General features: G+C 38.6%; 1 protein-coding gene and 1 long non-coding RNA gene across 3 annotated transcripts; both read left to right on the forward strand.

Moving 5' to 3' along the window:
• Window positions 1-26225, forward strand: LOC140942930 (polycystin-1-like protein 2). Its single transcript, XM_073391951.1, has 5 exons — window positions 1-616; window positions 20481-20705; window positions 20891-22195; window positions 23564-23738; window positions 24000-26225. The coding sequence occupies exons 1-5, from the start codon at window positions 107-109 to the stop codon at window positions 25781-25783; spliced, it is 3999 nt and encodes a 1332-aa protein (XP_073248052.1). The 5' UTR covers window positions 1-106; the 3' UTR covers window positions 25784-26225.
• On the forward strand, window positions 6159-12132 carry LOC140942931 (uncharacterized). Of its 2 annotated transcripts, XR_012166583.1 has the most exons (4): window positions 6159-6290; window positions 9263-9360; window positions 9770-9885; window positions 10447-12132. It is a non-coding gene; the product is annotated as an uncharacterized lncRNA (long non-coding RNA). The 2 variants fall into 2 exon arrangements; XR_012166582.1 differs by lacking the exon at window positions 6159-6290 and having other exon boundaries at window positions 9186-9360.

The raw sequence follows: 26225 nt of genomic DNA on the forward strand, positions 1-26225 counted from the left end.
TGTTTACGATCTCAAAGTACCAATAAGGATAACTTTCTCCAGAAATCCCAAGGAAAATACAGAAGAACCCGCAACGGAGAATTTTCTGTTTCTCAAGAGAAACGAAATGCGTTTTCACCTGGTGAAAATCCAATCGTATGAAGCCTCTATAACTGTACGAATTCGGCCTAATAAGAACATAACCTTTAAAGTCTATATCAAAAAGGGGGCGATGCCAACAAATAAACAGTATGATTTAGTCATGACATTACCAAAAGTAACTCCATGTTCAAGGAAGGAATGTTCATCACGTGACCCATATCAGTTTGAACTTGAGCCTAATGCTACTGGTCATGTTGGAGACCACTTCATCGGTATCGAAATTAAGGAGGATTACTACGAAACCAAAGAAATGCCAGCAGTTGAAAACGAAAGCAACAGAAACACAGTTCGGAGAAACAATGGTAACGTTTTGGGAGCTCAAGAGCTGTTGTGTGTGAAAGTAAAGCCACCCCCGCCTACTCAAGATCGCAAATTTAATCCTAAAACGGACGTCAGGTACTCATTTTATGCTGCAGTGAGGAGCTGTGTATTCTGGCACGAGGAGAAAGAATCATGGTCGACCAAAGGATGTGAGGTTTGTTGCGAGCTGCCTAGAAATAAGGTAGTCTTGTTGTACATGAGGCTTTTCCCCTAAAAAGTTGTCCAAGTACGTCGATGTTTATGCGCCTTCTTTTCTTGTAGCTAGCGAAACGATGATTAAAAGTGTCAATTAAGATGAGCCTCATTGCACGCATTTGAAGTAGACTAGTTAAAAGCAGTTCAAAATTAAAGCAATTAAAATAGAAACCTTGAAACTCAGCTTTACCGGCTATATAATATACAGATTTAGCCAGGGCTTCAAGCGAAGCTCTCGACAATATTTATCGTGTAAAAAATAAATAAAATCGTGTAATGGTAAGCGGCTAAGGTATGCGACGCTGGAAAGCGGTGAAAACAACAATAGGTCTAATTAGCATATTAAGCAACTTTGCCCGTGCAGCACAATTTTTTGGACATTGCTTTGCCGTTGTTTTGCTCGACTACAACGTGAAACTTCCAGAAACTTCTTAGTTACACGTTTTATGGAGGAAATGTCGTACGTGTTCTCGTTCACTTTTTTTCACTGCCGCTCATTTTCACCTTGCATTGGTGGCCGCTAGCATTTCTCATTTTGTCGCCGCCGCTACAAAATTTTCATGTTGTTCTTTCAACAAAAAATTGTCTCCTTTGTTTTTTATCTCTCGCTCTAAATCCCCGTCGCCCTTTTTCTCGTTGAGCTTCGCTGGCCTGTTGCCCACTTTCGCTTTTTCTCTGTCTTTCTCTTGCTCTATATTCCAAATTTGAGGACATGACAATTTATCTAAGCTTGATATTAATTAGACAACACGGATACAGAAACAATTTTTTTTGTCTCTGCTTTACAAGACGCCGGTGGCTATGCGATTTCCCGCCAAAATAACCACGAGTTGCATTTGGGTTGCCATACCTGTTGATTGAGTTATTTCACATTGATATAACTGTGGTGCGGACGGACGGTCTCTCGGGCGGGTGGTAGGTGTACGTTCACGTGATTACCAAATTTTCTCGGAAGGGTAGATTATTTCATTTTCTTACCCATGGTGCTCCGCTATGAATGGACCATGCACTCGATAGAAAACTGGCAATTGGCAATAAATTCCTAGTATGTGTGTAACGATATTCAGTGTACATGTAAATTACTGGAAATGTAAAACCAGAACAGCGGGCTGTTGGGACCCGATCACGGGACGAAATCATGGATTTACCGAACGTCAAAGGCGCGACAAACACCACCTTTGCACACCTTTGTACACCTTTGACACGCGACAAATATTGGTCTTTCACCACGGCTTCAGGCGGGTCGACAGGCGATAAAGGCCATTTTTGTCACGCCTTTAACCCTCACCCTTGACGCGCGTCAAAGGTATAATTATTTGATAAGCATTTGTGCCGGCCTATTAAAGGCGTCGTCAAATATGTCTGAGATTCGAGCCAAAGGTTTGACAAAGGTGCGATAAAATAATGTCTGAGATTCAGGTCAAAGGCTTGCTAAAAGTGTCATCAAATGTGTCCGCCTAAGACTTGGGTCAAAGATGTGGCAAGGGTGTCGTCAAATATGTCTGAGATTCAAGTCAAAAGTTTGACGAAGGTGTTGCCAAATATGCCTCTTCGTGCGCGCGAAAGCGAGCTCGAGCGGTGCCCCATAGCTAACGAAATTTGCTAAACTATCCATCCTAAAAATTTTGGTTGTGACGACATTTGGAGACTTGTTTATTGATAGCTGAAGCTGACAGAGTTTTGGGTCATCTTATTCTGTTTTAACCGTCTTTTTGCACTGGATCTACAAAATCAAATACAGCTGCTATCAAGATTCGTTTGTTATTCTTGGCTGGCTTGTTTATTGGGTTTTTGGTTGAGAAATGCGCCGCCTGACAGAAAGTAAGCGTTATCGGAAATCATCGTTTTCAAAAATAAGCTACTCTTTATAGTACTTCGCCTTACTGGATGCGTAAGAGGGTTCAAAAGTCTTCAGCAATGCTAGCCTTACTTGATTGCTTTCAAGAGCTGCATCTAGTACTTGTAAGCTTGAGTTATTATAGGGCATTTGATGTTTTTTGTTCTTTTCTTGTTTCATGTTCATGAAGTCGATCATTGTCACCGTCACTTTGCGCACATTTATAAGATTTAAGACATTGATCTGACCTAGTATAGAATTTAAAAGTATTTAGACATTTTCTGACCGCGACTAGAAAGAAAACGTTCTGACGAATGTTTAGTTATCCTATTTCGACCCATTGGTTGTAAAAAGAAGCTTTGAGCGTTATTCTTGCCTCGAATTCATCTTGAAAAACAGCAAACACGGCGAAAATCTACAAGGTTTCATTCATGACTCAGAATTTTCAGAGACACTTCACTCCCAGTATATGTCTTCGTGAATAAACATTGTCGTCCTTTTAAATGTTTCATTGATTTTTTTTTTATGTGTTTATTAATTTTTTTGTCTTGATTGTTTTTCAAGATCTCTTCCTTATCGCTTTTCGGTTGTTATTTTGAGTAGTCGAACATGAACATCGCATGCAGGAGTACCCAAAATACCGCGTGTATCAAATGAATATTGAGTTTATAAGTAAAATGCAAACGAACTAATGATTATGAGACCTCTTCCTACTAGTGTTCGAACAGCACTGCAAGTTTGGACTCATCTTGGCAAAAAGCATAAGTGTCTATTAAAAGCGAACGGGTGATTTTGGAAATGATATTATAAAGTAGTGTAGGTGGGCAAATAGGTCATTTTGCTTGGGACGAATTTGTTTCCCACGCCTAATCTACTGTGGTCCAAGGTGATTGCTATTTACACCTTTTGCTGTTCATTACAAGAAAATACGCATTCATTTGCGTAAAACGGCGACCAACAGCGCGAAGATACATTCATTAGCGCGAAAAAGCGAACATTTGCGCATAAATCAGATTTAATAACGATTTTTGCATTTTAATCAACATTCAAGAACATTTTTTGGGCATTTATTTGCGTCATTGGGCATACAAAAGAGAAAATATACTTTCACTAACTCCAACATTCGAGTCGTTAACATTATCTTGAAAATCATCAGGGACAATAGGCAAACATTTAAGTGCAAATGCTATTCATTAACATTCTTCTGACACTGTTTGCAATTCAATAGCATTCCTGAACATTAATGCGCTTGTACAATCAATTGAACGTTCTTTACATTTAATATACAAAAATATATTTTCAATTAAACAATACCAATTCCCCCCCAAAATTGGCCCCAATTTTTTTTAAAGAATCACGCCGTACTTCGCCACTGTGTGTTCGTCGACGGCTACGGCTATACATTTACCTTTACGGCCAGAAGTCATGGTGGGGCGCGACAGGGAGTGGAGGGCGTACCGTAAAGTGTGCGGCCAACGAGGACGAAACTTGACTATGACCATGGCAGTATTACCTATCAAATGTTTTCCTTGGCAGCTGCTGGAGTAAAGAATACTGTGTCGGTTTAACGGTGACTTTCTGGCACGGGCGAGGAAAAAATTGATCCCAATAAGTCGGTGGTCTTTGAGTGTGACGGGGTGTCAGCCCACCTAGATTTGGCCATTCCCGCCCCATACGTACACAGTTTATGCTTCCCCCCTCGACGTCGTTGAAAAGGATTTAAGTTGTCTGGAACACTGCACGAAAAAACGGATTTAAACAGGTTTGCAACAGAAGTAAATATGGTGCAAATTTAGCCCTCTAAATTTGACCAAAATTATCATCAGAAGTAATTATGATGCAAACACAGATGTTTATTCTGTTGAAATTGCGTGCAAATACGACGTAAACCTGAAATCTACTTTACATTTGCTTCGTATTTGATACCTCCGCAAATCAACAGATCCGGTGTACATTTACTCCAGATTTGCTCTCTGTGGAAAAATAATGTTTGCTTTCTGAAAAAATCTAAGCAAACATGTTGCAAATCTATATGTATGCATCACTGTTTTCCAACGTTTACCCAAACTACATCCAAAAACTTTCGCGTGCGTTTTACTCATGTAACATGTGCAAATATTTACTTTTGGACAAAATTTGCATTACTTTCAAATAACCAAATTTGCGAGTGTTTTCGGTATACTGATAGTATTCTTTCTGATGAGGGATGAACGTTCGAAACGCCATCTTTTTGAGGTGACAATGTCAACCTAGTTGACTAAACAATTTTCCAATTTCCACTCCGCAACCGACACAGCATCAGTTCACTTTCAAAGGAAAACTAACCACTTAACAAATTTTGACCATGAACTGAGGCATTTCGAAGGCAATAAAAAAAGAAAGAAGGGTAATCTAAAGTGTGTATAATGAACACAAGTCATGGGGTGGATAAAGATCCCCCCTGAAAGCATAAACTTTATTTCCAAAAGAATTTGGAATTAACACTATTTTACATCAGTTCAATTATACCATGTCATAGAAAATACAGTCAATCAGAGTACAGATCGACTAGTTGACGGTTTTTTAAAGAATCGGTTTGAGCAATGTCACCCCCAAATTTTTCCACTAGCGTTTATTAGTCTTGTCTTGTATTTTCTTTAAAAAACGCTGCATTACAATGAAAAAGAGTGACATTGGGTAAGCCATTCAAACAATTTTTCCATCCAAAACGTAGAAAGCATGTCAGCAAGATAGCGAAGTTTTACTAAATTTCAACGAATTGCTAAAAAATAAAGATAAGTTCATGTTTATGGTAGCGTAAACTGATGTTAATAAACCTGAGAATTATGCCCTATGAAACCACACTTATTGACGTACTAGCAACAGTCATGTCTCTGTTCTTTTGTCACACAAAATTCAACATTTGAATAAGTGTTTGTACTAACACAGGGAGAAATAAGGTGTTTCCGCAATTCGGAAATGCTGCGGAAACCTGATGGTTCAAAATTCCGTTGCGTTTCCGCGCGACGGTTACGACGGGAAACGTGTAAGATGAAAATGGAGGCATTGTTTCGTGTTTCCGCAGCGCTTCCGTTGACTTAAACGTGTCAGCTCGTTTCCATTGCGTTTCCGCAAGCGGTTTTGTTACTGAAATTTGCTGGTTTTCATGATCAATCCCAGGTTTCTCATATAATAAAATTTGTTTTAACTGTACTGATTACGCTTCAGGCAAGATGAGGAATCATTGCATTGACCTAAAATATCCGAAAGAACAGAGATAATCGCCTGCGCTAAACTACACGTCTTAAAATACTGGAAAAGTGATAGATGATTCTCTCTGTCTTCCTTTTTCCAGAGATTCAAAGATGTGTTATTAAAATTACTAGCGCTCCAAACATTGACGCGTAATTTGAAACAATTTAGAAACAGCAAAATAAATTTATAACGCTTGCACGCATTTTGCCTCGCTCTGGGGGCGCGAGTCTTACGAGCATGCGTGCCTCGTTTTCACGTTGAATTTTGAATCGCGCGCCCTTTTGAACATTCTTCGCTGTCGTTTCGCTTTCCATTTTGGTGGTTTGTTCATGCAGGGCCGTTTTTTTGTCAAGATGAGCGAGGAGAGTGTGATAGATTGTGGAGATAGACTGCAGGGAGGAATAATACATCGAAAAACTATTTAAACGAAACGCCAAATCCCATGGAAGCGGTGATGAAGGAGTTCAGTGTTCACTCTTGGCGACTCAAATGCAAACTGAGTGTTTCGACCATCATTGAGAAGAAAGAACGCCTATTTTAAACTGTGGATCCTTGTTGTTTCGTAAGTACATTCTGAATCTTGTTTCAATATATAGAGGCATATTTAAGTCTATGTAATAGCTTTGGGAGCATTTCATCGATGTCGTTCATAAAAATCGTTTCACATGTGAGCTTCATGCGACAGCGAGTTGCTTCCTACAGATCTGACCTTTGTATGTTGCCCGTAGTTTCTTTGATAACATATGCCTGTAAAGCACGTCTTTGTCTGATTTCTTTTACAATAAAGACATAGTTGCTGCTTCACCGAAAAAAGTTTTTCTGTATTCTAATGCACATTGTAATGGCGAAGATGGCAGCCGTAAAATTTGAATCTCGAATGAGGAAACGGAATCACGGAACGGAGTACGGAATCCAATAGCAATGACAGAAAAATATTATATAAAAATTCCTTGACACTGAAATGTACAAAACATTTCCATTCCAATTTCTGAGACTGTAGATGTTTATCACAAGGATAAACCTGTACAAAAATAATATTTAATGTTCATATTAATTTTTTGCGTACAACGTGCATTTCCCTACTAGATTCAAACCGACATATGCAATTTGCAGGGACCAATGGGAATTGTATACAACTGAAATAAATGTAGTGCTTGTTACGAGACTTGTATTGTTAAAAGGAACCTTTTCTCTTTGTGTACATGCACAATAACAAGTTTAATATGATGGTGCAGAAAGGTTCTAAAAGTCACAAGATTGTAGAGGGATATCATTTCCTTACACTTCAATTTGTCGTTAAGCTTTGAACACAAGGATAACAGCTTTATTTGCTGACAAAGCAACCTTCATTGACACAAGTAAGACGCCCATCTTTTAGTGGGAAGTCGCAATTCTATTTATCCATCTTTGAGTGGACAAAGTAGTGCTTGTGTCAATGATATTTCAAATGTTGCAAAAGTCACCAGGAGATAAACAAGAAGATTTTTCAGGAATATAATTTCCTTACATTTCAATTTGTCGTTAAGCTTCGAACACAAGGATAACAGCTTTATTCGATGACAAAGCAACCTTCATTGACACAAGTAAGACGCCCATCTTTGAGTGGGAAGTCGCAATTCTATTTATCCATCTTTGAGTGGACAAAGTAGTGCTTGTGTCAATGATATTTCAAATGTTGCAAAAGTCACCAGGAGATAAACGAGAAGATTTTTCAGGAATATAATTTCCTTACTCTTCAATTTGTCGATAAGCCTCGAACACAAGGATAACAGCTTTTTTCAATGACAAAGCAACCTTCATTGACACAAGTAAGACGCCCATCTTTGAGTGGGAAGTCGCAATTCTATTTATCCATCTTTGAGTGGACAAAGTAGTGCTTGTGTCAGTGATATTTCAAATGTTGCAACAGTCACCAGGAGATATACAAGAAGATTTTTCAGAGATATAATTTCCTTACACTTCAATTTGTTGTTAAGCTTCGAACACAAGGATAACAGCTTTATTCGATGACCAAGCAACCTTCATTGACACAAGTAAGACGCCCATCTTTGAGTGGGAAGTCACAATTCTATTTATCCATCTTTGAGTGGACATAGTAGTGCTTGTGTCAATGATATTTCAAATGTTGCAAAAGTCGCCAGGAGATAGACAAGAAGATTTTTCAGGAATATAATTTCCTTACTCTTCAATTTGTCGATAGGCTTCGAACACAAGGATAACAGCTTTATTCGATGACAAAGCAACCTTCATTGACTCAAGTAAGACGCCCATCTTTGAGTGGGAAGTCGCAATTCTATTTACCAATCTTTGAGTGGACAAAGTAATGCTTGTGTCAATGATATTTCAAATGTTGCAAAAGTCGCCAGGAGATAGACAAGAAGATTTTTCAGGAATATAATTTCCTTACTCTTCAATTTGTCGATAGGCTTCGAACACAAGGATAACAGCTTTATTCGATGACAAAGCAACCTTCATTGACTCAAGTAAGACGCCCATCTTTGAGTGGGAAGTCGCAATTCTATTTACCAATCTTTGAGTGGACAAAGTAATGCTTGTGTCAATGATATTTCAAATGTTGCAAAAGTCGCCAGGAGATAGACAAGAAGATTTTTCAGGAATATAATTTCCTTACTCTTCAATTTGTCGATAGGCTTCGAACACAAGGATAACAGCTTTATTCGATGACAAAGCAACCTTCATTGACTCAAGTAAGACGCCCATCTTTGAGTGGGAAGTCGCAATTCTATTTACCAATCTTTGAGTGGACAAAGTAATGCTTGTGTCAATGATATTTCAAATGTTGCAACAGTCACCAGGAGATATACAAGAAGATTTTTCAGGAATATAATTTCCTTACACTTCAATTTGTTGTTAAGCTTGGAACACAAGGATAAAAGCTTTATTCGATGACAAAGCAACCTTCATTGACTCAAGTAAGACGCCCATCTTTGAGTGGGAAGTCGCAATTCTATTTACCCATCTTTGAGTGGACAAAGTAGTGCTTGTGTCAATGATATTTCAAATGTTGCAACAGTCACCAGGAGATATACAAGAAGATTTTTCAGGAATATAATTTCCTTACACTTCAATTTGTTGTTAAGCTTCGAACACAAGGATAAAAGCTTTATTTGATAACAAAGCAACCTTCATTGACTCAAGTAAGGTGCCCATCTTTAAGTGGGAAGTTGGAATTATTCTATTTATCCTTCTTTGAGTGGACAAAATGGTGCTTGTGTTATGATAATTTCAATTTTTACAAATACCACAAGGAGACCAACTTGACGATTACACAGTTTTTTATATTGTTACACTTTAATTTTGTTTTGTGCCTCAAGCACTTGGATAACGGCTTTATTCGATGATAAAAGCAACCGTCATTTTTTAAATATTTTTCTTTGTAATGCACTACAAGAAAACTGCCTCATTTTAAGCTCTCTAGTTTTTTGAGAACCAGGCTGTTGCAATACATGTAATACATGTATTATTATTTTGATATAAATATTTGACATTTTTTTTGGTCTTTATTTCTTTGAGGTATACTGATGTCGAGAACAAAAACATTGAGGGTATTTTGGTTAATGAAGTGAGGGGAAATTTTGGGTAAAAGAAATGGCCCAAAACAGAGAAAAAAGGTAAGCTGTACACTTTTCTAAGTTTCTTGAATTTGGTACAGTGAAACCCCGCCTTACGGCCACCTCGGTAATACAGTCACCTTGTTATTACAGCCACTTTTTTTGGCCGCCTGGCAAAAACCACCATACATTTTCTTGTAAACAAACCCTCATTAATACCGTCACCCCATTAATACGGCAAAACTTTTTTGGCCCATTGATGACCATGATAACGGGGTTCCACTGTAGTTTCTTGGTGTTGCCGACAAGTGCAATCCCCTAATGACATAAACACAAAAGATGGAAAAGCCACTAAATAATACCCACACCAAAAACAGGAGCAAACCAACAATACTTTTAGCAACACCAAGAAGCACTCTTAATTCCTTTTCTACAGACCTGCACATTTAACATGCTTTCCTTTTGCTAGGGGCCATTTTCAGTACTGGAGTCAGAGAAGTACCCGCGCAGACGTGGTAAGGCAGTAAAATGGAAAACTTGAAGAAGACAGAGTTCAGACAAGATTCCAATTTGAGAGCTAAAAAGGTAGGTAAAATACATGTACATTATTTTGTTAATGCTTGCAGTGCAAATATTTTTACTGTGTAGTTTAAGTCATCCACTTAGTGATTTATTTAGCCTGTCCTGCAACAGAGCTGTGCTTGGCAGTGCCTGGTGGCCCCTGTTGCATTACTGTTGCTCTTGGGCGACAAGGAAGTCTTAGTTTGTTCAAACACATTCATCCTGGGTACCTGGATCTTTCAGGTTAAGGGCACAAAGCTCTTTCATTTTTTAAGAACACAACACGTTTTGCATGTTTGTCTTATGCATACATAATCAATGATTGTTATAGAATGCACTAGCGCCACATCCTACCCCCTTTGACATTTTTAATGTTAACAGTGCCCTTTCCAGTTATATGCAAGGTTTGATTGTAGTGTAAATTGCTCAGAGTAGAGAGCAAGAACCAAATCTAAAGATTCAAAATAGTTAGGGTGACTATTTTGCCAGACTAAACTGTTGCTGAAGAACAAAGTAAATGTTAATTAAATGTTTATCATAGTAGTCATGCCACTGTGACTAAATAAGTTTTTTTTTGGTGTTCAGAAATTGATGAATCGCACAGACGTGTTGGACAAGGCACAACTTTCTCCAGATGACAAAGCCAAAATAAAGGCTTTATTAGACCTACACAATGCTATCCAATTTATGTCTTTGGAGGAGAGTGAAGACAATGAAGAGAGGGCCAATGATCCACCACCCAGGTACATCAGGCCACTATGCTCAGAGAGGTCAAAGCTAAGAAACATCAATGCTGTTCTTGACGCCTTTTGTGAGGCTTGCATGTCAAAGAGGCAAAGAAAGAACAGCCGGGAAAATAACCAGAGTGGTTGATAAATACTTGTCAGACAGACCAGTACCAAATAACTGCCCTTCATGGGCAGGATGCCAATAATACCAAAGTAACAAATATTGCTACAGTGATCGCTACTATGGCAACTGGGAGTAAAAAGTCCAAAAATGACGGCGTGCGCGTGATGTCCAGTAAAATAATGACCTTTAGCCGAAGCACAAAATGTGATGGCATAGTCGCTTCTACATGAGTATAAAATTCTACTTTTCCCCCGTTTAAAACCTATCCTTTTTCTTTTTCTCTTAATCAAGAACGTATTTGACACTTCTAGTTCATTGGGCAGTAATTCAGTTTTCCCTGCGTTTTACTAACAACGAAACTAAATGAGCGAAAAGCCCTGTAGTGACTTTTGGGTGCCACTTGCATAAAGTTGAAATTTGACGGGCAACAGTAACATACGCTCTTCAGGACTGCAACCACGACCACCATAGTAGAGGTCACTGTAGCAATTTGCTTAAAGTCCCTAATGTATTATTGTGCCTTCAGTCAGGATGATCCTGTGATGATCAACTCTAACTAAATTGCACAATCTTATTGGAAAGGTGATAAGAGTTTTATTCTGAAAGTCAATCTTTACTCGACTGTGTTCATTAAAATTGCTGAAATTACAGGACAGTCAATGGATTATCCTAAAACTATAAAACAGGGAGTGTAAGATAGATGCATTGTGAAAGTGAGTCGCTTGTTAAAAGTGTGCAGTGTGTCATTACTATTCAAACTCAGATGTAGGCAAATTCTCGTAGACTACTTTGTATGCCACAGCCAGGTCCAAGTTGTAGCCATGCACTTGGCGACAATAAGTGAGATACATGTGTAGAGATGTTGGCTTATACATTTGTATATAAAGCCTATGGCTAGTTTTGTTTGCATCACTATCGTCGTTGTAGCATCAGTCTGATACTCCCCAATAATGGCCTCTCATCAGTTTGTATAGGCTTTAACAATAATTTTTGGGGATGATCCACCAAGTACTGGTACTTGCTAATAAGAATTAAGGCAGCAGTTTAGATTTCCTAATGGGATTTTATGCAGTCTTACATGTAACTAAGTAACACTTTTATTTGTAATATTCTTCTTATTAGATTATGTAATAATTTTGCCGTGAACTACTTCTTGGAGTTATTTTGGAATGGAAATGCGCGATACTTATAATAATGTCAAACCTCTTTAATACGGACACCAAAGGGACAGAACCACGTGTCCGCTTTACAGAGGTGTCTGTATTATAGAGGTAGGGAATGCATGATTTTTGGCTTTTCTGGGACCAAACGAACTGTCCGTCGTATAGAAGTGTCCATAAGAAGAGGTTAGACTGTATAATAATTACGTTAATCTAATCATTTGTCTTTTGAATAAAATAATATGTGCATAGTGCTGAACATACAGTCCCGGTTTGGTATCTTTGCTCCATTATGTAGTAATCGATTTGGGACAACGTACAATAAAAGGGGGAGTAAATGGTAACCTTAACGACAGAGAAAATTGGTTTAAATGAACGTTTAGTTTCTGCTAGTTTTAAGGGAAACGCTAACTTTGAAAAATTTTATCCCCATTGAGAAAATCGACTTAAACGTATATTTCTACATTTCTTTGCGACAACAAGGATTCGCGGCAAATACTCTCGTGCACGACGTATTTTGTACTGGATGTGTGAAGAAGAAGTAAATTCAGTATTTTGCTTCCCGTGCAAATTAATGATGAGCAAGAATTTTGATTGGATCAAACACGATCAAAGCGAAGCAAAAATCGTATTTGCCATCCCTGTAAATTCATCCTTTCAGGCATTAAATTTACGCTTTTTCCTAGCATTTACTGCCCCTGTAAAGTTGTCAAATGTGGATTTTTTGTCACATTTGCCACTCGGCGCAAATGCGTAGTGAACGATATTTTTCACCATCTTTGCTTCAAATGTAATTACTGTGCAAATACAACGTTTGCGTAGTATTTGCTACTTGGTAAATATAAAGTGTTGACCGCCTTTGCTTTACTTACAAATGTGATGCAAAAATGGGGTTTGCATTGCGGGTAAATGTAATCAAAACGACGTGCAGCGGAATGTTTGCTACAATTGTAAATTCATGTTTCGGTGCAGCAGATTTATCTATTTACCACATTTTTAGTTCATGTTAAATCTGATGCAAATGTGCAGTTTTTCTTCTCATTTGCTTTGGACTGTAAAGATTGAGTAAATGCGGTATTTACCATCTTTGCTTCGCGTGCAAATATTATCCAACGATGGAATTTGCCTCGGGGCAAATATAAGCAAATTTGATCAAATGTGGTATTTACTTCATATTTGCATTGATTTTGCAGTTGTTGTAAATCCATTTTTTCGTGCAGTGGAAGCGACATCAAAGGCCGACATCTCGAGTCCGGAAATTTACAGATGTATAACAGGAATGAGGGCAAAGCCCTAGCAATCCCACTAGCGGAGTTCGGAAACAACAATTGCAGTGCTTGAAGCCCTGGGCAGAAACATGACATTGTGACCGCAGCTTAATGTGCTAAAGGGTACCATTACATGCAAACCTACCTCCCAAATGTCTAAATAGCGAGGTTTTTGAGGGATATACATTTAAAGGACTGAAATTCAGGCCAAATTTGTTTGAATTTCTGTAGTTTAATTGAAGACCGATTCTTGTATATTAAATGTAAAGAACACTCAATTGATTCTACAACAGCATTAATGTTTATCTTATCCATCCTAAGGTTGTCCAGGAATGCTGTTGAATTGCAAAAAGTGTCATAAAAATGTTAATGAATGGTGTTTGCACTTTAATGTATGTCAGTTGTCCCTATTGACTTTCAAGGTGGTGTTAATGACTTTGATGTTGGCGTTAATGAAAGTATATTTTTCTCTTTTGTATGCTCAATGACGCATATGAATGCGCAAAAGTGTTATTGAAGGTTGATTAAAATGCAAAAATCGTAATTGAATCTGATTTATGCGCAAATGTTCGTATTTTCGCACTAATGAATGTATTTTTCTCGCTTAAAACACGAGATCAGCCCCACTATTAAAAGTCATATGGATCTCCCTAGTTAACTGAATTGTGGATTTCAAGTTAATTCTTCGATTTAAATTCTAAGTAAAATAACTGGCGCGCCGTTTTTAGCCCTGGTTAAATCTATGTATTATAATTAGTCAAAGGCTTGGTAAAGGAGTGGTCAAAAATGTGTGATGTTCAAGTCAACGGTCTGACAAAGGTATTCTCAAAAATGTCGGTAGGGGATTCATTTGCCCCATTGGGTTTAGCCCTCGTATTTTGCCCGTTAAAGTTATTTTGCTTTTAAGCTTAAAAACAGTCCGAACTCAAACGGGCAAAAACGACTGCTAAACATCTACAGTTGTAAGTGGCAAATGAATCCACCCCGAGGCTCCAAACACAATTGTGACCTGGATACCGTTTATAAAGGTGGGTAGATAAGAGACCGAGTTCTTAATGTTATGATTTATTTTCGATAAAACCATATTAGGTTAGGAGCCGAATAATTGCGAAGAAAACTTTTTTAAACGCTTAAAAATGGTTTTAAAGATCCTTGAAAAGGCTATGTTACAACTAAATTAATTGTCTAAAGTATTCAACGCAGTCATTAGACGATCAAAATGACCTCGACAATTTTTGAAGCTCTATTTATGTTCAAATTAACAATGTCAGTTAGATAAGCCCTATTCGTCCTCCAAAATAGCTCGAAACACTTCTTTCACGAAAGTCAGTGCCAACAAAAACAAACGTTCTTGATGTTATCTTTGTGATGATTTTCTTTCCAGTCAGTTTTGATTCCTGCTGTACGGGTGAAGGTCTTCTCCAAGTTTCCTTCATGTCAGCGCTATTTATAGTGGTTGACGAACGCCATGTATCTAAGTTCATCTTCCTCTGTTATGTGGATCTTTCTATTGGAGACTTCACAGTTTGCCTTGCTCTGCTTTTAGCCGTGAAATAATTGTGATAGCGGAGTTCTACGAGGGCGGAGCCCATAGCTAAGAAAATCTATCATCCTAGAAAATTTGAATGACCTGTCTTATGCTATAGATGAATGCACATTATTAAGGTATGCCGATGACACTCAACTGTTCAAGTCTGCGGAAAATATCGACCAGGTTGAACATGCCATTAACGCCGATCTGAAACGGTTGATGAGTGGTACGAATTCAATCAACTGAAACGAAATCATTCAAGATGTCAAGCAATTACTTCTGGAAGGATCGAGAGAAATCCTGTGTTGACCAGTGAGGGAACCGTTATCCCTTATTCAAGACGAACTGGAACTCCTTGGCGTCACTCTCGATAGTAAGCTAAAGTTTGAGGGAGAGATTCGTAGCATCTGTCATCAAAGTTAGTCAATCGTCTGCAGAAAATATTTCCTTTTGAATTGATTACTGTTCATTGTCGTGGCATCACTGTGGTAAAGGAGCTTGCGGCAAACTTGAAAAAATCAGTGAACGAGCCCTTTGCTTTCTGACCCGTGACAAGTCAACCACGTACTGTGCCCTCTTAATCAAAAAATGGTTAAAATGGCCACCGGTGTTTACAAAGTTCCTAGAGGAATAGGAAAGCTATAATTGCATGAACGATCAACTAATTATAATCTTAGAGGAAAACACATCTTCGAGCTACCCAAAGTAAATACAACCACCTATGGACTTAAATCGTAGCGTTTTACTGCAGCTAAGATTTGAAACGCTCTTCCGGATCAGTTTCGTGCCGTTCATAAAATCGGAACATGTAAGAACTTGATGTCCAAGTTGGATTTCTCAAATTTTACATTTTGATCGCGCAGATACATGTAAATACATTTTGGTTAATTAGCTTTTACAACATTATGTAACAAAATCGTGATGTACTCTTAGTTTTAATAACTTTTAACTGTGTATATACCTCCTATTAGCCGAGTTTTCGGTCCGTACTATAAATTACGGACCGAGTTTTTTTCCGTCGATTTATGGCCCAAGCGCGAAGCGCGCGGGCCATAATTCGATGGAAAAAAACGAGGATCATTAATTTACAGTACGGACCGAAAAAACGAGGCTAATGAGATGTTTATTATATGGCTTCTTCCTGTTTGGGGGACCGGAAACAAGTGCAGGACGCACGATTTGACAGTCATTTGACAGGCGTCAAAAAAGAAAGTTTTTATTGGCGCACGAAACAATAGCACATAACAAAGGCTTTCCGAGAAAGTAAAAACAAATTCGCGATGCTGAAAAGTTTATTCGGTTAAAAGTAAGAGCACTGGAAGTTTTAGCTCTTTAATGTAACGATGGAGTATTTTGGAAACCGGACACTGTGTCTGTTTAGAAGTCGTTTCCATCTTTGCTCCGTTTGTCCTTGTAAAAAAAACACTGCAAAAGGCAAAGAAGCTTTTCAAGGTAAGTGTGTTGTCAATGTCGAAGGACTCGCTCGTTAATTGTTTTTGGGAAAACCTCTCTTTCTGCCAGTTCATTCTCGTCTTCAACTGTGATCTACGTTAAAAATTTCAAACACTAACTAGAATTCTCTGCCTCGGTAAGGTTACGATTCAGTTTCTACACCAGCTTTCTTCACATTAAAACAACGACTAGGTTATAATTTGGAAAAGAAAAGTCAACCTCCCAGTCCTCAGGGTTTACAGACATATTTTAAAGTTTATTCGGTCAAAACTAAGAGTACTGTAAGTATTCACTCGTTAATGTGACGCTGAAAACTGGACATCGTGTCTGGCTCGAATTCGCTTCAAACTCTCTAGCTATAGATAATAGTATCGGAGCCCAGGTGCAACCTAATATTGCACATCCATGTTGTGATCAATTGATAGCAGTCAAAACAGTTTATCCGCTGATCAGTACCACCTGACTTTTTCGCGGCTTCAGTTATCGACCCATCTAGATCGAGTATTTTTTAAGGTTATCCGCTGACAAGTTTCTAGTTTACAAATGTTCGCTGACTCAAGTTCAATGTTTTTTAATGTATAGGAAATAAGTTGTGCTTATGAGCTGCGCTCGGGTCCGAGGTCAGTTTTAAATCAAAATTTTAATTGTGCGGCCCAAAAACAAAACATATTTCATATGAATGAAAAAAATATCAAACTTGAGCCTGCGATCATTTAAAAACTAGTAACCTGTCAGCGGATAACTTCAAAAAATACTTGACCTCGATGGGTAAACACCTGAGCCCGCGATACGGTCAAGTGATACTGGTCAGCGGATACCCTGTTTTGACAGCTGTCAATTGATCAAAACATTGATGTCCAATTGATGTGTGCATTATCAGTTTTCCTGTGCTCTCAAATTTGCTAGAAAGTATGAGATTGAACATTGATGGCGATCTAGTAAAACAACTGGTCAGCGGACAGCTTCCAAATAAATCACGTCACCTTGATGAGTTGACACATGAGCCCTCGATATGGCAATGTGATACTGATCAGTGGTTATCCTGTTTTGACAGCTGTCAATTGACCATATTGTGAATGGCCAATGTAAAAGATGTGGATTTGCCAAGACACGCCTGAGACACCCCTCCCTTCCTTTTGATAGTCTCCCCTACCCTACCCGTACAATCTGTAGACGCGTACGTACGTACGTACGCTCGGTCGATCACGTGACAACCAAAAGAAAAGAGGTTGACCATATTCTATGAGTATGGGGCTCTGTCCCACGCGCTTCGCGCGCGAGGGAGCCCCGCTATAAGCTTATGCAGAACTTTAAAAAGCCTACAGACATTTTCTGACTGAAAATAGAAAGAAAACGTTCCAAAGAATATCTAGTTATAATTTTGGCTGTAAAAAGAAAGCTTTGAGCGAATTTCTTGCCTCGAGTTCATGTTGAAAAAAAAGTAAACACTGGAAAGCCGGCTTACGACTTAAATCTGCAAAGTTGTTTGTATGCTGAAGCTTACATGACTCAGGATTTTTAGAAACACTATGATCTCAATAATTGTCTTCGTGAATTAAAATAGTTGTCTCTGTAAACGTTTAAACGAATTCTATTTCTTTTATTGACTGCTTGCAGTGACTCTTATTGCAATTTTTTAAAACCGGTTTGCCGGTTGTTTTTAGTCGAACATAAACATCGCTCGCTGGAGTACTCAAAATGCCGCCCGTATCAAACGCTTTTTACGAAGATTGCTCATAATAAATTCTGTTCTTCAAATACGTAAACAGGTCGCACTGCAAAATTTGGTGCTTTTCAAAAGTAATAAGCGAATGGCTGTCCAGGTGATTTTGGAAATTCTTCAACGTTTTCGCTGAAAGCACATTATTGGCATTACTGCATACCACCCCCTTTTTTGAAGTTATCCGCTGACAAGTTACTAGTTTTCAAATGATCGCCAGCGCAAGTTTATTTTTTTAAAAATTCATTTAAAAAAAGTTGTGTTTATTTCACTATCCATGGCCCCGCATTATAAAGATTTTGATTTCAAACTAACCTCGGACGCGAAAATGCAGTCAGTTGTTCAGAAATACAGGTGGGGAAGACCTTTTCGTACCAAAGTCACGCGTTGGTCACGCTCTACGTCCAATTTTTATGCTCTGATTGGTCAAAGTTGGACAGGTGAGTTCATGCAGAAAATTTATGCAGCATCTTGAAACTTGTTTACTTTGACAGCTGAAGCTGACAGAGTTTTGTGTCAACTTGTGATGTTTTTAACCGTCTTTTTCCACTGTATGTACAAAATGATAGCTGCTATTATTCATGGCTAGTTTGTTTACTGGTTTTATGGTTGAGAGATGCGTCGCTTGTCAAAGTCGGAAATCCGATTTCGGATAGCATCGTTTTCGTTTTTCACCTTGCTTGATGCGTAAGAGGGTTCAAAAGTCTGAAGCGATTCTGGCCTTACTTGAGTGAGTGAGCTCAGGCTGGGTTAGGATCCAAAAATTGCAAGCCATTACTTTTGCAGTAATGTCACTAGCCCTATTATGGAAAAAGGGCTTAAAGTAATGAAAACTCAAATATTCAATAGAAAGGTGTCGGGTTTAAAACCAGATATAATAGTCATCACAGCTTCCAAGGAAGACATAAGGTTAAAATACAGTTCAGAGTTGGTTTCTGTAAGCTTTAAAATATCAAAGCAACCATGAAGAGCAACTATTGCATTCACTCAAAGAAAAGAATGACACCTTTTGAACAAGTTTGTTATAAACTGCATCAAAGATAACAGTGAAAATATTTGTTAACGAAAGCTGAATTGCTTCCTACAGAAAAAAAACAACTTTTTCTCTTCACATCTAGTTTGTTTGTTTGTTTGCCCAGGCGAAGAGAGTTTGCAGCAGCGACAATTTGGCGCCAAACGCAGCGTGTTCCGCTCGTGTCCAATCTTCCATCATCCGATTTCGCGGTGGTAGTTCAGTTTGGTGGCGCTATCATCGTATATTGATCGATCAAGAAGAAAATGGTCCATTCAAGATGGAGAAAAGTTTTCCCCTCGAAAAAGCACATTCCAGAGCATTTTTTATAAATCAGCAATTACCATGATTACCAGCCATGTTCGGTATTGTCGTTTAATTCTCCTTAAAACAGTATCACAACTTTTCATTTTCCTTTTATAAGTATCGACATGAGTGTTTAAACCGCAGAGATAAATTTTGTTACTACTGTGCATTCGCCAGTAGTCATATTGCAATCGAGTTAGTTTTCCGAAAGTAAGTAAGTAACGATAGAATATACTTTGGAGCCAATCAGCATACTTAGTTTCCGAAAGTGAGTAAGTAACAATAGAGTATAATTCGCAGTCAATCAGCATACAAAGATAACCACTTTTCGGAATCTTTCTTCGATGGTCCTCGATGACAAACGAAATGCTCAGCTGTCTCGTGGTCTCCACTTCTCGGTATATTCTGCAGTTAAGCCAAGTCTAGAAACCACGATATTTGTATAACAGATTTCTCCTCTCCAAATCAACTCCTGTGAAAACATCAGCATCGCTACTTTGTGTAATGAAATTTTGGAGTAGTCTTTCGGTCACGTGCTAGGCAACGAAGTAGTTCACAGGATCATGTTTCACCAAGGATGTTTAGGCAAATGACACGCAATTTGCAACACACGTAGTAAAGGAGTTTTTGTTTTCTATATTTTATATTTAAATATTAAATGATGTTTCTGTTATTATAATTTATCGATTACAAAGCGCGGTCAAGGTGTAAATTTCTGAGGTTCCTTTCAGGTCTTGTGAGTCTTCCCACACAATATCACGAAAGATCAGAAGTCTTACGAAAATCTTCTTACAAAGGAAAAAAAGGAGACTAGACCATTTGCAGCGCATTGTAAAAAGGACATGATGGAGTGACTACGTGTCCTGCATTGACCTTTCGCTACCATTTCTATCGTCACGCAAAAAATTGTAACATTGCCAATGTGTTGATCATTTTTCATCATTTGACGAAGTTGCACGCATTCATGGCAAAGGTTAAAAATGCGTTACGGTTCATTGAGAAACGTTGCAATGCATTTTAAAGAATTCAAAAGCGTTAAAGCTGCATTTTACTCTTCAGCAGTAGTCACACGCGCTTCTCGAGCGCCCATTTTTTGCATCTTTGCTGTCAGCTTTGACACCATTCAAAAGTGTTGTAAAAGTGTAGTGTTCGTATTTGACTTCAACTTTGACGAGCGTCAAAAGGATGGTCACAGCCACCACACCTTTGCCTTCATCTTTGACGTGCATAGTACTTGCCAGTACTTGGTTTAAAGATTGTTAGTCATGCTATTCCTCTGAATAAATCGAAGTAACCTTTTCGTTTATTATAATTTCAGATCGCTAACGAGAGTAACGAGACTGCAGCTGTCTGCTTGGCAAATCACTTGACTACATTTTCTGGCAACTTCTACGTCATCCCAAACAATATTGACTTCAACAGAGTGTTCAAAGACCTCCCGCCAGATAACTTGGCTGTCCTGCTTACCGTTTGCATTACTTTTGCAATCTACGCTGTGGGTCTTATCATTGCAAGAAGGGCGGATAACAAAGACAAGATGAAGGTAGATGCGTTTTGTGGTTTTGATTCTGCTTTAAACATTGTTTAGACATCTCGTGAACTAAAACGTTCTTAGTATCTACAAAGGCTATAAGGTATACTAAAAAAAGATGGTAAGCTATCACAAGAATCCAGGTTATAAAGGTTGGTTTAGGGGTTATCTTTGAGAGGTTTTTTTCTCTTTTACAGATTATTAACACAATAGCGTCTTCTTGCGACGACGAAGAAGAAAACTGCTACAGTTATGAAGTGTCCATTCAAACTGGGATGTGGCACCTTAACGGCACAACAGCTCGAGTGGGAATCCGACTATTTGGCGAAGAAGGTAGCAGTAATAAAATATGTTTCATGGATCCCTGGCAAAAAGCCAAACTCTTCACTCGTGGTAGTGTAAACACATTCACTCTCAGCCTGCCAGCACATATGGGAAAGCTGTACAAGATACAGATTTGGCACGATAATAGCGGAAAAAGTCCATCCTGGTTTTTGTACCAAGTTGTGATTAGAGACAACTCTACCAACGAAAAGTGGCATTTCGTAGCAAACAGATGGCTGTCTGTAGAAAAGTTGGACGGTGCTGTTGATGTGGAAGTCTGGGCCGCCACAAATCGACAAATGGAAAGTTTCACAAGATTGTTTCACTGGCGCGTTGTCACAAACTTTGCAGACAAACATTTATTTCTCTCCCTTTTCACCAGACCACCGCAAAATTCTTTTACACGATGTCAACGTCTAACATGCCTGTTTTCAATCGTAATGATTTCTCTAGTAACCAATGCCATGTTTTATCGCTTGGAAAAGTCTAGGGATTCAGACGATTTATCTAATTCATTTCAAATTGGCCCTTTGGAAATGAGCTTGAGGCAAATCGTCATTGGTGTGCAATGTGGGCTTATCGCTCTTCCTGTAAGCATAGGGACGGTATTTATATTTCGGAACATCAAGAAAACAATACCAAGTGACAATTTCGATACAGCAACAAGGGAATCCAGGCAAGGCTTCCTACCGCCGTGCTTTGTCGTAATTGGATGGATGATCTGCCTGACAACCTCCATTTCCTCAGGAACATTCACCGTGTTTTACAGCATCCAGTGGGGAGCAGAAGTGTCCAATAGATGGTTACTATCTGTCAGTATAGCGGTACTTCAAGATATCTTGATCAATGGACCGATCATTATTATTGTTAATACCGCAATCACATCCCTGTTAAAGATAAAACAGACTGGCACTACTAGCGAGGTTGAGGTTTCGCGAAGGGGAAACTTGGTGTTTCACGGAAGAGGAGACGTAAATATCCGGCAGCCGTCTGATGAAGAGCTGCAAAAAATGCGACATTTGAGGCTACACCAAAGAAAAATGTATCGTTTCTTTATTGAACTGGGCATTTACACCGCGTTTATCGTTCTTTTAATGACTGTCTGTTATGGAAACCGCAAGCCGTCAAGATATCGACTGACAAGATCACTCAAAGATACTTTCAGCAATTTTAGCAAGGTACAGGGAAACCAGAGATGTTCCCCAACTGTTTTCAGCACTTACACTTTGACGAATCAGCTCTATTTGAAATGGCTCTTACCGCTTAACCAAGGACCCCATTCAACTTTGCAAAAGACCGTAGCTTAGGGTCGTGAACAAAACTTTAAAACAAAACACAGAATACGACTATACTAAATTATGACCATTTCCAACAACCCGGAGTAAAAATTTAGATTTATTAAAGTGTAGGTGCATTCTTAAGGAGTCACCTTAACCTATCTGACCTTGCTGTACAGCCCTCAGAACAGCCACCATCTTGGATCAGTTACCTCAGAGTCAAATCGGTCAAGAGTTCTTCAGTACGTAGAACGAAATTTAAAGTTGAATTCTTGAATATTGAGTTCACTCATAGTTCACTTACACAGCAGTAAGTGGGAAAATTCCAGATTTACCACAAAATATCATTCTTAGCGAATTTTTACATATGTGAACAATAGAAGTTTTCTTTCTGTATATGACGAAGTCATGGCTTAAAAAGCGATTTTAAGAGAGATATTCAATATTTCATTCAAGTGTCAGACGCATTTTTTTCTGACTTGTTTGGAAAGCCGGTCACGCTTAATGGAGCACGACTGTATAAGGTCAAGGTACCAACAGATGTTTCTTTTTCTTCCAGATTGTTTCAATTAGACTGACTTCTCGAATTTTCTCGCTTAGAAGATGGATGCGCCAATTCAATCAGAATTCAATTCTTAAATCGAAGATTATTTTGATTTCTTCAAATACTTCAACTGAACAACGCAAAATTAAAACCAATAATGAACCCAATATTGAAACAATCATGTTCAATGTTTGTTCTTCCTCGGAAAGATTGACCGGGTTTCACTGTAAATAAAAGGTATCTCAATAAAAGGTATCTTTATTACTTCCGCATATACTGAAGAACTCGTTTTGGAAGTATACAGCGCTTTTGATCCAAACATTAAAAAGAATAACAGTAGAGTGATTTTCGTATGACCTTGAAATGAAAACGTGCAAACAAAACAGAAACAACAAACGAACGGAAATACAGCGATTTGATTGGTTTGTGGAACGGATACAAACGCGCGTGGCTTTTGGTTGGTTAAGCGAACGCTCGGCTAAAAGAAGTTCATGCCCGAAGAACTTTCTAAAAAGCAATGGATACTTCGCTCTTCCATATAAGGGTTTTCTTTGGCGGGAAAACGAAGAGTCCATGTTTTGATATTTTCATCCATTGGCTGATAAAACAAATAACGAACACTTACCGAAACCATTTTTCAAGGTCATACGAATATCGCTTTGTTGTCAAATATCCCATGTCCCTTTCCCAGTCCACTAAACTGCAGCTTTATTCATGAATTCTAGGTGGAAGATCCCAAATCATTTTGGAAATGGTTTGAAAACGAATTAGTTCCAGGTCTCTATGACGCACGTTTGTACAATGGACACCCAGCTGCTCACTTTGATGATGGACTCCTAAGAGGCAAGATCGGATATACAGTTGGCATGCCAAGACTTCGACAAATACGAATAAAACAAGGTAGATGGTTTTCTTAACGTCCTATAGTATGATCTTAGGTGCGTTATAAGCTTAGTGATATAGAAAAGTTATTCGGTTGTTTAAAGAACCTGGTATCGGCCAGAAAGCTAGACGAGAACAGTGGGGTAATCAATTGTCAAACCCGTTTTGCTTTTTGTTTGTTCGTTTGTTTAAAATTCAGGTAACGACCAAAAGAATTCTGCCAAAACATGTCTTGAGATACTACTTAATACATTTTTAAATTTATTTTCTAATTGACAGAATCTACCTGTGAATTATTTCACGTAGAACCCTTATTTCGACCTCATTTCAACCGATGTCTTGCCGACGTATCTGGATCAAATAAGGACACCACCCCATCATACAAACCCTTGTGGAAGCCCATGGATTCGACCCATGATCAAAATTCAAAAGAATCCTATTCATTTTGTCCTGAACCTTGGCAATATACGGTGCCCGAGAGTGCTAGTGAACTTATTCCTTACGGCGCTGGTGGTTACATAGCCAAGATCGGTTACGATAACGAAACCGCTTTGAGAGTCAAACAGAGCCTTGAAGAATTCAACTGGATGGACGACAGATCAGCTGTAATATTGGCGGAATTTGTTATTTTCGAACCTGCGAACCTGCTGCTGACAAACGTTATGATTGTATTAGAGAGATTCTCGACGGGTTTTACAAAAAAGACGGTGGTCGTGGTTCCTGTTCACATTTTTCCTTCATCTGATTCTGCATTGTGGTTGTTCTATCACATTTGCATTCTGTTATGGTCAGTATTCACTGTAGTGCTGGTGGTTCTTGAAATTGTTAAGGTTTTCAAGCAGCGAAGTTCGTATTTTAAGGCTTTCTTTAACTGGATCTCTTCTTTTCAACTCCTTTCTTCTGCTACTGCAATGTTGCTTGTGTTTTTGAAGGAAAACGATTTGAGAGATTTTCTTCAAAAAATAAAGGAGGATCCCTTTGGCTACTGGACTTCATACGAACTCGTTAAGTGGGAGACTATTGAAAACGTTGTTTTGTCAGCCACAGTTGTGTTGACCACAGTTAAGAGCCTTAAGCTTATTCAGATAAACCGTCATATTCACATAATGAAGTCAACGTTAGAGGCAGCGTGGAGCTACATTTGTTCCTTCTCCTTTATAGTTATTCTCCTCGCTCTTGCATTCGCCCAGCTTGGAACACTCTTGTTTGGTACAATGGATGAGGAATATTCCACTCTCTATTTCTCTCTTAGGTCGGTTTTTCAAATGGCCATTGGAATAGGAAAAATGCGTTCAAAGCTAAGTAGTGGACCCTCGTCCCAAATGTTTGTTCCCCTATATCGTATGGCCTGCATGCTTGCCTTGACTATTGTCTTCACGGATACGTTCATTGCCATCTTGGATGAGGCATACCATCAAGCCAGCCATGGGAGAAATCCCGGGGAGGAGCTTGGTGATTTCATTAAAAATCGCCTAAAAGATGGGTTAAAACGGTGTGGTCGGAAATCTAAGAAGTTTTTCGTGAAATCGATACGTAAAAACTTTTTGAAATTAGGAACTGCGAAAGATCAGATCAGAGGAAGCAACACAGATATAGCGAGAGATTTTGAAACTGACCCACTTTTGTGCTTTGAAAGTTTGAACCAAGACGACGGTTTTCCCATCCAGTCCGTCCAAGGGCGAAACTGCGATGGCCATGAAGGCGGATGTAAGCAGGAGACTAGGGCCATGCTTGCCGAGACTGAGAGCCTTTTTTCCTGTGACGATTTACCTGATCACGATGCTGACAATCAGTGGGTAGGTAAAGGAGCCGGCTTTGAAGGACATTATTCCATCAAAGAATCGCGGTACAAATTTCCTCCAACTGAAGAGGATCTTCTATTGTCAGATGTTAAGGAAGCGATGGAGTATTCAAAGTCAGTACTCGGAGAATTTGTCTGGAAAAACGAGTACGACGCCAGATCTTTGTTATCTATTTCTTCGAAAGACGACAACTCTGAAAACTGGAATTACTCTTTGTCTACGTCGTCATTGTTTTTCAGAGACGACTCGGACATGAATTAAGGCCAAAGTACCATGAATGTTTTGAGGCGTCATGGACATAAATACCGTGATTCATTCCAGGTTCCTGTGTCTGAGAACATTTTTGAATGATTCAGATTAAATGTAACAATCTAAAATCTTGTGGTGAGGTTTTTTATATATATATATATATATAATGTAGGCACGAATGAATTCCAGATGGCAAATATCGCCCTTACGCATGACCGAACTAAGGTTAGCGCAATGAAAAATATAGTGTATGCTATACCGCAAATTAATCGAGGGATTTAAACTTTAACAATTCTAAAGTCAATAAAACCCAACAATTTTAATATGTAATATTTACAGTCGTTAGCTCGTAATTTAATAACAATAACTCAATAAATGTACGTTTATCCATTTGAACAATACATGTAATTACAAACAAGAGAAAGCTATATCAATTAGTGGAAAATAATAAAAC

The sequence above is a fragment of the Porites lutea genome, chromosome 7 (genome assembly GCF_958299795.1).
Source record: "Porites lutea chromosome 7, jaPorLute2.1, whole genome shotgun sequence".
Lineage (NCBI taxonomy): Eukaryota > Metazoa > Cnidaria > Anthozoa > Scleractinia > Poritidae > Porites > Porites lutea.